The 18,249-nt window shown below is 33.1% G+C and overlaps 1 protein-coding gene across 1 annotated transcript in view; it reads left to right on the forward strand.

The window, feature by feature from the left end:
• Dach1 (dachshund family transcription factor 1) overlaps nucleotides 1–16,989 on the forward strand; it is a 368,365-nt gene extending 351,376 nt beyond the window's left edge. The window contains exon 11 of the mRNA XM_048341257.1: nucleotides 14,216–16,989. Coding sequence (XP_048197214.1) covers nucleotides 14,216–14,253 — 38 coding nt within the window. The 3' untranslated portion in view covers nucleotides 14,254–16,989. The remainder of the gene's footprint in view (nucleotides 1–14,215) is intronic.
• Nucleotides 16,990–18,249: the final 1,260 nt, after the last annotated feature.

Raw genomic sequence — 18,249 nt, forward strand, 5'->3', positions numbered from 1 at the left:
TTTTAACAAATATAGATGTTCACATATAAAATCTATTATGGTTGATATGTTCTTCATTTGAAATTTTTCTAAAACTCCATTTCCAGCTTAACAGTAGCATTCATCTGAAACCAAACATTTATTTCATAGAGAAAAAAATCTTGAAATCAAAAGTTTTTATATCCCTCCCAAAAAAACATATAAAAAAACTAAGCATCTCTTTTAATAAATGAAGACTCGATTCCATGCTTCCATGCAATGTCAACAAAGTGATCTCAGAGCACGAAAAATACTTCGTTCTGGGTAGACGATTGATAGAGTAACTTATTAAAAATCTGTAAGTCTAGAACTTTGGGGAAGTTATACTATCAATATCTTTTAAAATATATCAAATAAATCTATATTACAGTTGATTCTGAGGATATAACTAGATAGATCTATAAATATTAAAATTAAAACATGGTTACTCCTATTTATGTTAAATTTATAACTAACATATTAAATCCTAAGAAACATTTTCATTATAGGAGATAACACTACAAAGCAAAAAGGGAACTATAATATATGTTGTTAATTCAGAAAATAAATAATATGAGCTCATGTTTTGATGAGGTACAGACTAGAATTTATGTTTTCCCTTATTTGTAATGGTTAGTGTATATCTAAGGTAGTCCTAGGAGAGGATCACAATAGCTCAATAGCTATGTACAAATGATCATTTTTTTTTGCTTTCATTTGGCCATTTTTTTATTTTTTCAAATTTTTATTATCAAACTGATATAAGATGATGCTAAGCGAAATGAACTCCAATAGGTTTTTCATTGTTGTTGTTATTTTGATATATTATGTGAAATTATTTTTTCTTGTATTTTTCTTCCCTATGATTTAGCCCCTGTTGTCACTGTATTTGATTTTGGTAAACTGGGTATTGTATATGAGTTTATCTGAATTAGGGAAGCAAAGGTGAACATCAAAATGGTAAGACAAAGGATAAAAGGTAAATCATTGCACCAGTGATATTTAGTGATATTTAGACAATACATTGTAAACTATCTGTACAACTTATCAGGGGGATGGGATTAGGGCGGAGGAAAAGTGAGAGAAAAGGAGAGGGGAGGTAAGAAGTTTGACAAGAAATGTGCTCACTACTTTACATATGTAACTGTAACCCCACTGTACATCACCTTGACAATAAAATTAAATTTAAAAAAAAGTTAGAAATAGACTGGGAACAAACATTTAAAACAGGACTAAGCCACTTTGTAGAACTTAGAAAAGTAAAAGGAAAGCAGTGGGTGGTAATCTAGGAAAAAGTTCCAGGTTACAGTAAAGTTTGGGGCTTGGTGCTAGGGTATTTCATATGACTTTTGTGAATGATGCATTTAGGTGGAGTTGTAGCAGTACCTGAAGGGAAATGAAGTTGGAATTTAAAGGGGAGGTACAAACAAGACATAATACTTTGGACACCATTGAAGGAAACTCCTTTACCTTAAAAATAGATGCTTAGGCCCAGAGTTCAAGCCCCAGGCCTGGAAAATAATAAAAATAAATAAATAAAAACAGAGACACTATCCATTATCTTGAGACTGAAATCATTTCTCACTCCAACTTTTCCTGAAGAAAAGACCTCATAAGAAGAGCAACAAATGCAACACTGAGATGCAAAGAATCTTCAAGTGGCTAAGATTTAATACATCTTATATTTTATACTATTTTGTATGTAATTATATGGTCTAACATTTGCTTAAAAATAATGAAGTATAACACAGCATTTTCCATGATAGTTGGAAAAGAAGGATAAAATTTTGTCCCTGAAAATATTGAGACCAAAATGTTTACTGCCAGTTTGTGTCCATGAAATTAGAATAGTAAATTACAAAAATACATAGTAAGGTGTTAGATAATTCATATTTTGACTTATTTATTTAGTAACTGTGTTGATTCTGCAGATTTCATCTATGACAAACTGTCAATTTCAACTCTTGCATTAAGAGACATGTATTTTTCATAATGTTGTTTCTTATGACAATATGTTGGATATCGGCCCTTTCAAGTAATCAAACTACATCGAATTGAGCCATAAACAAAAAAGCACGAATAATTTATTCTCATTGTAAGCTTTTTCCCTTGATGCTTAGATATTCTTTGCAATCATTTGAAGTACGTAATGCATTCTTATGAAGGGAAAGTAAAACATACAGTTATTCTTTGCAATAAGTAAACACAGGAAAAATGATCATGCAATAGCGTTCTTAAGTGTGTATTATACCCAAAGAATATTGGTGCTACAGTCTACTTTTAGCATCAGGAACAGCATCATTTCTCAATATGTTCACTACTGAAGCTTTTATGAAAAAGACTCATCAAGTATGAATTTAGAGCTATAGAATTTGAAGAGTTTTTTTAGAGTCCTGGGTTAGTGAAGAACGGAAGCAAGATGACTGATAAGTGATCTTCATACAAACACTTTGATAGGTAAATGGGAAAGAATTGGTATACAAGAGTTAAGAGGCACTATTCTTATAGCTATCCAAGTACATTTCTATAATAAAGAACAATAGAACTGAAATCTGCCCAGTGGATATGAGAGGCTTGTTTATTTAGTAAGTAGTTTTGCTTGAAAATTTTGAAAGTATCTAAGTGCAACTGTGCATTGTCCTATAAAGGGAATGAGGGAGGAGGTAACAAACAGTACAAGAAACGTATCCAATGCTTAACGTATGAAACTGTAACCTCTCTGTACATCACTTTGACAAGAAATAAGAAAAGAAAAAAAGCAAAAAAAAAAAAGGAGTCATACAGAGATCTTATTGCAGGAAAATAAAGATTTTTTATTTAAAATGGTTGTGATGCAGTTTTAACGTGTTCCTCAAATTAATAATACTTCTTAAAATCTAACCTTAATTCGAGATATAATGGTCTACATGATGACTGAAGTTAATTTTATTCATGTCACAATTGCTTGTGATGGGAAAATAAAGCAATACTGACAGTAACCACAGCTACAAGCTATTTTAATGGAAATTTTAATGGAAATGGTGGCCTAAGTTAATATCACCCATGGCAGAATTTCACAGTGGGCATGAAATATACATATATCAGCATTTATGTTCTTCTTAAATGTATGAACATTTATTATAAGATACTTTAAATATTTAGTTGGAAAGTTTTGTGTTTGTTTTTGAGATTATAAAGAAATTTGGCCATCTCAATGGAATTTAATATATACTGAGAACAAAGTAGAACTCAAGTAAATTAAAAGTCTACAGGGCTGGGGATACAGCCTAGTGGCAAAGAGTGCTTACCTTGTATACATGAAGCCCTGGGTTCAATTCCCCAGTACCACATATACAGGAAACGGACAGAAGTGGCACTCTGGCTCAAGTGGCAGAGTGCTAGCCTTGAGCAAAAAGAAGCCAGGGACAGTGCTCAGGCACTGAGTCCAAGCCCCAGGACTGGCAAAAAAAAAAGTCTACAGAGCTTAGAATATTTCCTGATTTCCTGAATTTCTTTGTTTCTACAGAGGTAATTTGTAAAAGCCAACACTATCCATTAGCATCACATATTTTTGTCATAGCATATTTGGTGTTTTTCCATTACTTTCCATTTAGAAAGCATTTAGTGTCTTAGTTACTATTTGTGGCCAGTTTGTTGATATTTTTATGATTAATTTGGGAGAGATTCAGTCTCTTTGCTTAGAAAGCATGTATATAAAAGTAGAAAGCATGTAAATAACAGTTTAAAATGTAAAACATACGATTGAATAAATTTTGATTCAAAGCTGCTCTATCACTGAATCAAAATTTCTGAAGATCAGTAATTAGCTTGTCTTGTTTTCTGTTCAGTGTAGTGTCTTTTTAGATTATTTTTAATGGATAGATCTAGAATAACTTTTCCTCTTTTGGCGAGTCAATAATTGTGACAAAGATGAAATAATCCTCTAGATTAGCCTTGCTGTCTATCTGAATGGCATGAAATTTCTTGGGACAACTTTCACATGGCTTGAAGTTAGGTTTTCAATCTGTTCTTTGTTTCAAAAGGTGGGAAAACCAGATTCATTAGCTGTGGTAGCCACAATAACTGAAATATTTACTTATAACTTTGACCATCAAGTTGTTTCTTATGATGCTATACAGCAAATTACCTCAAAACTTCAAAGCTTAACCAAATTACTTGTACAGTTTTCATCCCAGCACTCAGGGCTACACAGGGAATTGAAGGTGAACATGTCCTACATACACAGTGAGATCCCTCTTGCCCTATCTCAAAAAGCAAAACAAAGCAAATAAAACATTTGTAAAACCTGTAAGTTTCAATCAAATATTTTTTTTCAAAGTGAACATAAGTTTTTGTAAGAATGGCTTATTTGGATTTTTTGCTTGGTTGTAGTCCTCCTCAGGCTGCTATAGATGTCAGCAGGACCTGCTCTCAGCTCAGATTGGTTTATACAGGCTCCATTGACAAGCTCACTCATGGGGCTGGCAGGTCTCCTATCCTCAAAAATGTCCAACCCAGACCATCAGTTCTTTGCTGGTCATTGGATAGACATATCATCAACTCTGCCACCAAAGACTATCCTCTGGGAAGCTCACCACCCAGCATCCTGCAGCATCAGATGAGGAAGTTAAAAGACCTCAGGAGAGAGTCAGTAGGCTAGCAAAGCAGAAGTTACAGTCTTTGAAAACCCTGATTTTGAAGTAACATTCCAACATTTTGGCCATATTCATTGCATTAAAATTGAGTTACTAAATATAACCTAAACTGTTTGGAAACAGATGTGATTATACTGGTCAGAACTTACTGGCTATTTATAAGATGCCTACTCAGGAGAGTATGCAGAAAATAAGGTTAAGTTACTAGGTGAGACTACAATAAGAGAAATTACATAGTTCAAATATTTAATGTACCCAGAAACTATCTAAAGGTTTACCAGATATCTTTGGTAGTCTTGGTACTAATGTCATCTTTGGCAAAATTTGCCTGAGTAACTTTTTCTGGACTGAAATCCAGAGCAAGTTCTGTACTGATTCTCATACTTTTTCTTTAGATTTGATCCTTCTACTGGCATTCTTTCTAACGTGTTTGCTAGTGTGTTCTCTAGTATAACCTGAACAGCTTTTGATTTCATAACTTATTTGTGAACTTTGAAGTTGAGTGCACAGAAGACTACCTCTTCAAATTCTGGAATAGCATGTGATTATTCTCACCCACATGCTGTCTAAACAGCATATATAAAGAAAAGTCATTCCCTAGAAAAATCATTTCTCTTATTGAAATTCTGTTACATAAAACAAAAATTAGAAAATGTTTTCACTGCAAATTTCCTATCATTGGTCAAGTTTAGCCCTAGACACAATACTGTTCATCACTCTGTAAATATGCTAAATATGGCTCTAGAGATTTCAAACTTTATTTACTCACAATTATTTCACTAAATAAATATAACTTTCATTAAAATGACCAAATCAGATATCCTATATGACAGAAAAAATGCTAAATTTTTAAAGATGACTTTTTATTCCTACAAATTTTAAAGAATATAACTAAGCTTTCAAATGCTACCTTTCAAATGCTAATTGTCGCTCTTGTTACCTTTCCTAGAGCTAAAAAATATATTCTGAAAACTCAGCGTATTCTCAGGGTTTTGCCTGTCTTTTGGGGTTCTGAGAGAATACAAAGACTTCATTTAAAATTCCACTTTCCTTCTCTTTAGTATTGTATTTTATTAGGCAAGAAATAATTTTTCTTCTATGTATCATTGTAAGCAAAAAAATATCCATTATCCAGGTTCAGATTTCCTTATTTATCCCATCCCTGTTTCTTAGTCTTTTACTCAGACAGAAATATAAGAATGGAGAAAGTAATGAGCAGTTTCATTTTGCTTCACTTTGCTGAAGTAGGGAGGTCTCACCTTCCAATCAGGACAAGGTAACCTAAGTGCAAACTATCCCATTTTCACTTGCTGCTACATTAACCACTCTGATGGCATCTAGCTTCTCCTAATGATGGCTTAATTAGAACACACACGCACACACAAATACTTTACCAAAAAAAACCTACTGCAAATATGATTTTTCTTTATTTTCATTAACAATGTAGTACTTTAAAAAGCCCTATCTTCTGTTTTTCACTCTCGTGTTTGATAAACTTAAAAAACTTAACTGTTTTAAACAAAGTTCATAAAGAAATAATTTTCTCATGGTAACACGCTGATTAGCATATACAGTTCTAACTAAGTAACAGGTAATAGACTTAAACAGACTTCATAAACTTTACGATTATAAATTTACCATTAAAACATGATGGGCCAATAGACCAGAATCAAGCTTATGTCTCTCTCATCCCAGTAAGTAGTTTCTTTTGAAAATTCTATTAAGAAAAATTACTAACCAATTCTTTACTTTTTAATACATGAATATGACTTATAAAAATCTTGCTAGCCAACCAGATAACATATTTATCATGGGAATTCTGTCCATTTAATTGCCAAGATAATTAGTAATAAGACATTGCTAATATATTGAACTTTTATTTCACCAAGGTAAACTATTTTAGATATGACAATTGGTTTTCAAGATAAAGAAATAATAAATATCTGAGGATATAGATAGGTTTAGTCTGATATGAACATTATAAAATACATGCACATAGTAACATATTGTATTGTGCTACATTATATGTGCAATTTCATCTGTTTCAAATTAAAATTAAGTCTAAAATGAAACAGTATTTGTATTGAAAAAAATCCTGACATACAGATGAGATCAGAAGCAATATAAAAACTGTCGTATAACTTTTACCTAGATTTATTTATTAGTATTTCTCCATGTTTCTTATTTTTTCTAGCTAATTCTTTATGAAAGTTATGAAAGTAAGATGTATATAAACCTTCTTCACCTTGGATGCTCATCCATTTTAATTTCAGGAAGAACTAGCAGTATCTTATTGACCCAATACATTTATTTAATATGACATCCAAATTCCACTTTTGTCATTTGACCCAATAATGTACTTTAACATATTTGTTTTCCTTCATTATTGGCTATAAAGTAGGAATATATACTATGTTAACTTGACATTTCTCTTTAATATCTTTAGTCTTGAATATTTTTTAGCCTTATAAAAATTTGAAAATTAGAATTTTAAGTGATACTATCCATTGTTTTAATCAAATCTTTCTTTCGTTTTTTGCATAGTCTGTTTTCTCATGACTAAACCCAAGTCATGTATTCTAAACCAGTATATTACTAGTGTGAAATTATGATAGTCTCATGTTATAATCTCCAGAGACATATAATGTTCCCTTTCACTCATTTTGTGCTTGCTTTTTTTGTTTGTTTGGGTTTGTTGTTTTTTTTTGTTGTTGTTGTTGTTGGTCCTGGGGCTTGAATTCAGGGCCTGGAGTGCTATCCCTAAGATCTTTTTGCTCAAGCTTAGCACTCTACCATTTTGAGCCAAAGCACTACTTACAGTTTTCTGGTGGTTAATTAGAGGTAAGAGTCTCATGGGGACTTTTCATCCCAGGCTGGCTTCAAACCATGATTCTCAGATTTCAGCCTCTTGAGTAGCTAGGACATATATAAGGCATGAGCCACTGGTGTCTTACATGAGGGATGGATGGATGGATGGATGGATGAATGGATAGAGTATAGAGCATTTCTCAGATACTAGCAAAGCTCAGTGTGCTTGAAATAAATACACAAGGTCTTATGCTATAAAGGAAGTTACTCAGACTGGGTAATTGCTCTAACATATGAAACACTGAGTTTGTTGGTACAGTAAATACCTATGGACCTATGATAATTGGCGATAACTATACTTAGGTTTTAGTAATATCATACATAGGCTCTAAATTTTGTCTACATGTGTGTAGACAAGTTACTCAGGATGAAAATATTTTGTCAGAGTGCTTTCCACATGAAATACAGAATTACCTATTATAGGATACATAGACAAACACCAGCTTCAGTGTTTATCAATCGTACTTTGTTGTGATAATTTTGATAGGTTTATAAGAACATACAGCTATTGAACAGGTATAAACACATAGACACATATTTTCACTTAATTGGGAAAGATTGTTCTACATAAAATATTTTTAATACCCTGAGAAATTGGAGCATCTTCTGTTTGAAAATAAATTCCTTTTGATCCACCAATGGCATCAACAGTGTTGATCCTGAAAATTATGCAAAGGGATTTTTCTTTAAGACACTGACAAGAATGTCACTTGAAAGATACACTGTGATATTGTAAATGCATATGATCATCCAGGTAATGCATGTTGTCTAAGGCTTAGTGACTAAAACAAGTGCAACTTGGAGAAGATTCATTATCTCCATTTGCAAATCTCTCATTGCCTTCTCAGCTTTCATGGCTTATCTCTCTGTTCAATTTCACATCTAGAAAGACTTTTGTGACAGATCAGCTTGCACTGTGAGGGTCCCTTTTAGGTCCATAATTCCAAAGCTTAGTTCTGCCTGCCGCAAATTGTTAAAGTTCAAATTTCTCCTTGCAACTTTATGCTTTCTATTAGAGTCTAGTACATGGCACAAAGTTCTTTCATACAAATGAGAGCTTTTCTCCACTATATTTGTCAAAACCAAACTTATGATGACTAGCAAAATGTCAGCTTGAAGATGTGGTAGAATGCCAGTCATAGGCAAGAAAGTATCTTGAGACTACAACGACATGAGTTTAACCCTGGTGCTAGCACAAGGAAACACAAACAAACAAAAACAGATACCTAAATCACAATAACATAATTAAGGTATACTGCAGCTTTTTATTTTTATTTTTAATTATATATAAACACAATCTTGAATACATTAGCATTCAAACATCTGGGAATCACTTGGACAGTTATTATCTGTATTTCATGAAATGATGTTTACTCAGTATCTTCTTATAAATGGGTTTGCACTGCACATCAGTCTCTCAAACTATTTCTTATGTGCAATGTAGACTTTGTGTCGCTGCTTCTTTGCTTTAACAGTAGCAGAATGTTCTCGCTCTAAATATAAAATGATTAAAAAAAGCAAGAAACAATATTTTCTTTAATTAGCTTCTTCCTTTGGGGGTTTTAGAAGAGAGGTTATGACTTGACAAAGATCCTTCCCATCTGTTCCTGTTTGTTTGCTTTTTATTTTGACTTCCTTTCCTTGTCTTTTCAAATATCACATGAATCATTAACATTTGTTTTCATCACTTGTTTTGATTTTCTTTGCTTCACATGACTAAGGTATTATGTTGAGAGAGGTTCAGGGCTACCATATTTTACATGAACCTCATATTCTCTGAGTAAATGTTAAGCTTTCTAGATGTAAGCTCTTGTATCTTTACCTTGTGCTGTGTTAATGTTTTCCCTCAAATCTTCAGTAGTGAGGCTGTGCCTGAACAACTGTTGTGTGAAAGTTGCCACTTTCACTGGAGTACAGGTGTCTGGATTTAAGTTTTGAGTAAATAGTTATCATCTTTAATGAAACTACTTCCCAACTGAAAATTTGATTTATTGAGTACTGTATTCAAAGAAAATGTAAGTAAGAAATTCATCTACATGTCTCCAAGGGAGTTCTACTAAAAATATACTGTTTATCTTGTATATTTTGTGATGCTTTTAATGATCATACTCTCTTGTTAATGATATGACATTATTTTCACACAGTGATGAATTGGATGCTTCATATTACCCAACTAAGCAACGTAAAATTGTTGCAATTAGTTTCTATGTTATCCTCTAATTTAAAATAATGATCTACAATGGAATTCACACTAATTCCAACTCATAGTTTCTGAAGTAGTGATTGGGTCATTTAATACACTAGCTTTTATAGGTGGAATAAAGGACACACTAATTCTTTCTCCAAGCTTTAGATATTATCAATGACTGCAGAATATAACATTTCAAAATAAGCCCCCAAATTAGACTGATGTGAATACACAAAAAAATAGAGATTTTGTTATAGACTCTTCATTTTTTCCTTCTCAGTCAACAATAAAAAATGTAGATTCTATATGTGTCGTGGTTCTGATTGAATAGTTCCAAGTGTGTTAAGACCTGAGATTGGACAAAAGATACACATCAGCAATGGAGCAATTTCCTGACAAATATAAGGTCCTGAGAGTAATAATACTCATCATAGCATTAAATATTAAAAGAGGAAAAAGCAAGATAAAACAAAGCAAAATGTCATGCTGAGATCATATTTTACAAAGAATCTTAAAATGTTTCTTCATTGTAGATCTGTAGTTCCAAATCTGCATAATAATCTCTCATGGCATACAAAATTTCACACCTGTGACAAACTATTCAGTGATTTGGATTCTTTCTTATACACCAAATTATGGCTGTAAGAATCAAATCACAATGAACTTGAAACTATCAGGAATTTGTAATTTAAATAGTTTCACTCAAACCTTACTCCCAACTGCTTTTAATTAGAACCGACTTTTTAATTAAGTACTCCCACAAAGTTGAGGTTCATGACTTTCCTGTCATATCAACCTCCCTTACAAAAGCAAATAATCACAGTGTCAAAGGAAGCTTTTTTCCCCCTGAAACTAGAATATAAGAATTCTAGTTCTGATTTTCAAGTGTTTCCATTGAGTCCATACAGACCAAAAGCAGAGTTACCCCTGGGAACCCAGCAAGGTTCAGGTCCATGAAGCAGTGAGTTGAAATCAGAAACATTGACTTTTCTCTAGTTGCACAGTTAGAGGGAAAGTGATCAAAGGAAATGGACACATTTGTATTCACACAAATATCACATTCCTGTACCACCATTTGCCAGTTATGTAAAAATACAAAAGGTACTTAATCATTTTTTAGCCTGTGCAATTTTATTTAGGAAAGGCACTAAAAGTAACTTTTCTTCTGTTAGTGTTTGGTATATTTACAGCTAAAAATCTATAAAGTATCTTGAACACAATAGGTGCTTGGAAAATATTAGCTAAAATAATTATTTTGCTTATGGCTAATTTCCTTGATCATAAAGAGAGGCAAAGTGTACTCCTGCTTTTCCCTGCTGTGTGTGTGTGTGTGTGTGTGTGTGTGTGTGTGTGTGTGTGTGTGTGTGTGTGTGGTGGGGAGGGGTGTTCTCATGAACTCAAAGGCTCACACACTGCATTACTGGAGGAGCTTGAACTCATGAACTCAGTATATGGATGATGTCCCTTAGCATTTTTGCTCAAAGCTGGTGCACTACCACTTGAGCCACAGCTCTACTTCCAGATTTTTGGAGACAAGAATGTCAGAGATCTTTCCCACCTGGGCTGGCTTCAAACCCTTATCCTTACATCTCAATCTTCTGAGTAGCTTATATTGTTGGTGGCATGAGTCATCAGTATCCAATATTATCTAGACATCTAAAAGTTAAAACTGGCTGAATACCCCAATATAGTAGAAAACTTGGTATACCACATGATACAGAAAGAAAAATGCAGGTTTGCAAAATGGGGAAAAAGGTCAGAGATGAAGACTGGAGAGGAAAATTACCACTAACTTACATATAACCTTTGAAATTTGGTGTAGAATTTGGCTAGTATAGTAAATGTGGATGTTATAAACACTAATCTGATCCTTACTGGATTGTTTTTATGTATCCACGGTTTTCTCCCAGATTCCTTCCTCCTTGAATACTGGAATGCACAGAAAATTAGGAAAGTATTTTTAAGTGCTTTAATTTATTTTAATTTGCAGATTTCAAAAATTCATGGTAAATTCTTATATGTTAATTGTTGTGCAAATATTACTTCTTTGTGTAGTATGTGAAAGATTTCTCCTAGTGGAATATGAATTTGAGGGAAACTGAGAAGTGATTTTAGCAGGGACAAATTAACTAAGCAACTAAAATTTAGAAAGCTTACATACAAATATTAGTACTCTGACTCATCCATTTCTTGTATAGTTTCTTATTATTATCTTTGTTATTATCTATAAATAGTTGTACAAAGAATTTGTCATTCAATACAGCTTTTAATGATCATCGTCACCTTTTTCTTTGCCATTCTCCTTTATCCCACCAAACTCAATCTCTCAATTTTCTTAATTTGTAGCATATTCATTAAATCTTATGATTATATTCTCACTTCTTCCTGTCTTAGTTTGCCTGCCTCTCCCCTTGATTCCACTCCCATTTTGTGGTTTAGTGAGTACATGATTCTTGGTGTTTATTTTTTGGATTATGTGTTAGCTCTTCTAAGGAATTATACCCTTTGAGTTCTTTTCTGAATCTACTATATTTCAGTTAACACATTTGTATAGCAACTCAAGTGTTTCCTTACAAATTTATAAACTAATTTTAGATATCACAGATAAGAGGAATAATGCATCCTTTGTCTCTCTAGGCCTGTCTTACATCAAAAATGTAAAAACATATATTATTCAGCTGGGCACTGGTGGCTCATGCCTGTAATACAAGCTACTCGGGAGGCTGAGATATGAGAACTGTGGTTCAGAGTCAACACCAGCAGTAAAGTCTGTGAGACTCATATCTCCAATTAACTACTAGAAAACTGGAAGTGGAGTTGTGGCTCAAAATGGTAGAGTGCTAGCCTTGATCTAGTGTCCAGGCCCTAAGTTGTAGCTCAATGACTGACACAAAGAAAAAATGAAAACAAACAAAAGTATGTTACTCAATGGAGTAGCAATTATTAGAAAAAGAGAACTTTTAAAATTAGTAATTTTCAGCCAGATGACAATTAAATTTATGAAAGACTAAACTTTTTTTTTTTTTTTTTTGGCCAGTCCTGGGCCTTGGACTCAGGGCCTGAGCACTGTCCCTGGCTTCTTCCTGCTCAAGGCTAGCACTCTGCCACTTGAGCCACAGCGCCGCTTCTGGCCGTTTTCTGTATATGTGGTGCTGGGGAATCGAACCTAGGGCCTCGTGTATCCGAGGCAGGCACTCTTGCCACTAGGCTATATCCCCAGCCCCTAAACTTTTTGTTATACTGGTGTCAACCTTAGGTTGATTTACAAATTAAGTTGCTGAAACTTCCACTAAGTTGAAACTACTTTAGTATGTAGGTAAAAAGGTATAGTTGTGTGTTTAATAGGGTAGGTAGGTGTAACCAAATGAGCTAACAGAAATAAATCAAATTATGATAAAAAAATTTATGCTATAGAATACATTATATCTATATTTAGAAATATATTTTCATTTAAGTTATGTTGTTTTATTTTGGATATTTGATTAATATTTGACATAGAAAACTTATTTTATTTAATAGGGCTATAATTACTGGTAAAATTATAGCAATGTTCAGTATTAATGACACACCCTAGTTAGGGGTCCAGAGAACATAGTTCATCACACTCTGTGTATCTCCTGAAGCATTTGTGCAAACTTAGAATTCAGAACTTTCCTATAACAAAAGAATTTAGAAAACTTTTTTCCCCTGATCATTCTTCCCTCTCTTGTAGATAAAGTGTAGGTATGATTTACACAAAGACTTGCCAACTTTAAGCCACACCATTCAATAGGAGATGGTTGGAACATACTATTTGGGAAATAGGCTTATGTTTTGTTTAAGGTTTTACATTGGATTTAAAATTACCCTTTCCTTATTTTTGCTACATTCAGTTTATTCAATGTGTTCAAGATTTGGTTTCTTTCTATTTTTTCAAATAGTTGTGGGGCTCTTTTTCTACTGATAAAGGAGCGTCATAGATGAACATCTTGACATATACTTGCTGGGCTAGTTTCATTTCTAAAAGGAAAAGCTATATAGTTCATTGAAAGTGATGAAATAACCTTGGTGGTTTCCATCTAAGGAGTAACAAATATGCACAATAGTTACATTACATGGCATACTTAACAACACTGCTGAAGAGTAAGGTGAGGCTCAGTCTTTCCTGAGGTAGACACACCTGAATGCCTTCACAGAAAATTTGGTTCTGCTAGCTTGGAAGGAAGTAATTGTCATTCCACAGAAATGGAAAAGTTTTGCATATCAGTAACACACACACACAAATACTCTTATCTATTTTATGAGTGCTCTGGAACTGATACCAAAATAGCAAATATATATTTATGAGAACTAAAAGTGTTGTATTCTTACTGATCATATAAACCCAATGTAATTATGAAATTAATTTTCAGGATATGTAACACTATTTCTTCCCAAGTTAGTGAAACTGAAATGAAAACCACAAGTTTTATATTGAGCTATGTATTTTTATTGCTGCCAATATGCACCCAAGGCTATGTCATTAATTATCTTTATTATTTATTTTTAGATGGGAGACTGTATTTGAAGACTACTGTCATGTACTGAATCTATCCGGTCGAAGAAATCAAGTTCTTTCAAAGAACTTTGCAGTCAGACATTCGTCATTGGATAGTCCAGAAAAAACTAAAACCCTTTAAGGAAACTCCCTCCATTTTGTGTAGTAATGTTCTTTAACAGTTAAGTACTCTACAAACACGAAACAGTTTCCTCCATTGATTTTGCCTGTGATTCATACCAGAGACCTGCGAATGTTTGTAAATGTACAAGTATTGAACTTCTTACGCTTAGTATCTGCAACTTTGCTGCTGGACACTTGTATACACAGTTAAAGGCAGGTTTGACTAAGACCTAGCCTTTTTTTAAATGGAATGAATCATTTCTCTCTTCTGAAAATTCTGTTTTTGAGCACATTGACAGACTCTTATAGCAGTGGTCACCTAGACTTACAGAATTATGTCCCACAGCACCATCAAGAACATGTGGAAATGAACTTGTAAGGGACATTGAGGATTATGAAAAGAAAAAAAAAGAGTAATATGCTGTTACATTCAATTTTAAACTTGGATTTGTGGATTTTCTCCTGAATTTTTTTCCAAAAGACCAAACAAATGGATGGTAATAACTCAGTGAATTACACATTTTGCTTATCTGAAAAGAAGCATTGACTATAAGCCAAAAGGTTTCATCAATGGTCTCTTTTACTTAAAAATTAAAAAAAGAAACACGTATATATCTCTAATTGTAACATGTTTTCATTCCAAACTGGTAGTGGTATATAGGATTAAAAATAATAATGTTTCTTCCTACTCAAACTGCTGGTCACATGTACAGTATATAAACATAAAACACACGAGGAAGGTATTATGTATGCAGTAGTATACTAGAGTTTAGGAAAATGACAATTTTAGAAAATATGTTTTTGTCACCCTGTTGGTCAGGAAGAATTCTTTCTGGTTTTAACGCATGCAGGCATGTAAATATTTGTCTGGAGTCACAGTATTAACGAATGAGATCTTAATCTTCTGGTGACATGAGGGACAACTCTGTCAGCCACATTTATTTGTATACCAATCCCTAGTCAGTGCTGCAGACTGCACTGTTGAGAATGGATTGTGGCTGACCTGTTAATCCCAACGCCAGAAATATTTTTATATGTTAATGTCATATTATGTTAATGTTGCTAAACAAAGAAACAAAACTTAACAAACCTGTGTTGTATCGGTCGAATACCAATGTAACCCTGAGTGATAAAGTTGAACTGTGCTGTGCTCCCACCCCCCACACAGGGGTGGGTAGCTTTGTGTTATTTTCACTGTCTTTTTGAAAGTTAAACGTATGTGTTTTCACTTTTGTGCAGATAACTGGAAGTAAAGCTGCAAATGATGCTTATTATGCGCTAGTTATGTTCTCTCTCTCTCTTTCTCTCTTTCTCTCTCTCTGGCTCGCTCACTCTCTTTTTTAAATACATCTTCAGCTCCACCTTTAATGACTGGTATCAATCAGTACTGTTACTCTCCCGCATATGATTTTCTCTAATCTTAAGCTTTTATGATGCTAACATTATTTATTTCTATAAAACAACAAATTCTTAAGTGTCTAAGAAAGCTAGACAAAAATGTTTAAAGAGTTTACTGATTAGGTAATAATTACTTGGTTAAGAAAAAAAATGACATATACTCTGGCACTAAGCTTTTTACACTTTTTAGGTCTTCCTTGACATGCCAGACCATAAACCTTTGATGTAACAAACTATTAAACAGTTTAGTCCATCATTTGAATACAATGAGCAGGTTATGTGTACAAATCCTTTTTTAGCTTGCTTACAAGGGAGAAGAAATATTTTCCTTTAAAATAATGTTCGTAAATGCTTTGTAGAAAATTGGTTTTTCTAAGTATAAGTTGTTCCATAATCATCCTTCTTTATTTGAGCAAAGATATTGTGTTCCTAGTTCTGCTCATTTTTGTTTGTTGGGTTTCCCATATGCAGTCTTTAAAAGATAACAATAACCTTTAAGATTGGATGGACTTGAGGCAAGCTTTGGAATCACACATTTTTTGAAACATTTTTTGAAGAAGCCTACAACTTACGTATTGTCAGAATCAGCCTTTGCTCTCCTCCTGGCATAGAGTTCTGTTATGTGGGGTTAAATAATTTTGAAATTCATACTTTCAAGACTTTTGAGAATGCTTTAGTGTCTGGTTCAACATTAAAAGGAAATTTTAGCAAGGATTAAATAAAAATGCTGTCAGCTGTATGTTAAGAGAGACTCTTTACTAACCTGTTGTAAATATTACAATTCACAAAATGTAATTGTAAGTCTGTAACTTAATCCTCCCCTCCCTTTTTTCTTTTAGTTAAACTAGTTGGTTTAGAAATTTATGTTTGGCATAAATAAGTAAAATTGCGCCCATTTTATGGTTTCCATGCTTTTGTAATCCTACAAATATTAATGTCTAGTTGTTCTATATTATAACCACATTTGCGCTCTATGCAAGCCCCTTGGAATAGAACATACGCATCTTCATGTAGGACCTATGAAAATTGTCTATTTTTATCTATATATTTAAAGTTTTCTAAAAATGATAAAAGGTTATTACGAATTTTGTTGTACAAAATCTGTACAAAAATCTGTTTTTACATCATAATGCAAGAATTGGAAATTTTTCTATGGTAGCCTAGTTATTTGAGCCTGGTTTCAATGTGAGAACCACATTTACTGTTATTGTATTTAATTTTCTTTTTCTTTTCAACAATCTCCTAATAAAAATGTCTGAAATCTCCCTGTGACTTTATTTATACTTTGTCTTTATTAAATTTTCGTGAAATGCAGAACATTGAAGGAATATTTACTTTCTAATGGGAGGCATCTAAAAACAACATAAGTCAGCTATTTGCAATGGGAAGGAAACAATGCTCAATGATTTTATTTAACATGCAACTGCTTCTATCTCTAATATGAATTACTCTGGTGAAAAACATCATAAAAGCATACTCTGTAGTTATTGTTTAACAAGCAGATTTTCCATATTTTGTTTCTTGCCAGCTAAGCAAACTGCCCCCATATACATGATTTATTTATGTACATTTCACAGTTTATGAAGCTGTTATTTGTACCTTTTTCCTTTATATTCTTATATTCCCATGATTCTTATTTCACAAAGCTTTGTGCTGAATAATGTAAAGTAGACATGTTGATGGAACAAAATATATTATTCCCATATCTATAAGAGTGTACATTTGTAACTCTCAGTGTTTTGCTTTTGATTCTATTATTGAGGAAAATGCCTCCAGTAATTTGAAATTAAAATATCTTTAATATTATATAAACATTTTAATCAAACTAAAATGCAACATTTGCAGAAATAGTAGGTTGCTATTTTTGTGAATATTCTAAATATTCTCATGAGAATGAAATATGAGTTTCTTTTCTGTTTGGATAAGTTATTACAGTGAATTCTTTTTTTTTTTTTTTTTTTTTTTGGCCAGTCCTGGGGCTTGGACTCAGGGCCTGAGCACTGTCCCTGGCTTCTTCTTGCTCAAGGCTAGCACTCTGCCACTTGAGCCACAGCGCCACTTCTGGCCATTTTCTGTATATGTGGTACTGGGGGAATCGAACCCAGGGCCTCATGTATACGAGGAAAGCACTCTTGCCACTAGGCCATATCCCCAGCCCTACAGTGAATTCTTGAAACAGCATACAAACTAATTATGATACTTGTTTAATAAAAACATAAAATGTTTATCTGACCATTATAAACACATTTTTGTCTTCTGTCATTTTGTGTTTATATCAGTAAGGCTTGTATCAGAACATCACAAAATCTCAGTGGAATTCAGGGGAAATGTACGTTTTCCCATTTGCTTTGGTTAAAATTTTTGTCTGAAAAGTCATTTGTAACTGGAAGAAAGTATGTAGCAATATAAATTCTACAGATTGCAATGCCGAAATACAGGGAGTAGACATATTAGTAGAATTAAAAAATATTATTGAAAGTGAAAATGTAAAAAGTATTAATTTTCCAACATGTGGGTTTTGACTT

Source organism: Perognathus longimembris, chromosome 3 (genome assembly GCF_023159225.1).
Source record: "Perognathus longimembris pacificus isolate PPM17 chromosome 3, ASM2315922v1, whole genome shotgun sequence".
Taxonomy (NCBI): domain Eukaryota; kingdom Metazoa; phylum Chordata; class Mammalia; order Rodentia; family Heteromyidae; genus Perognathus; species Perognathus longimembris.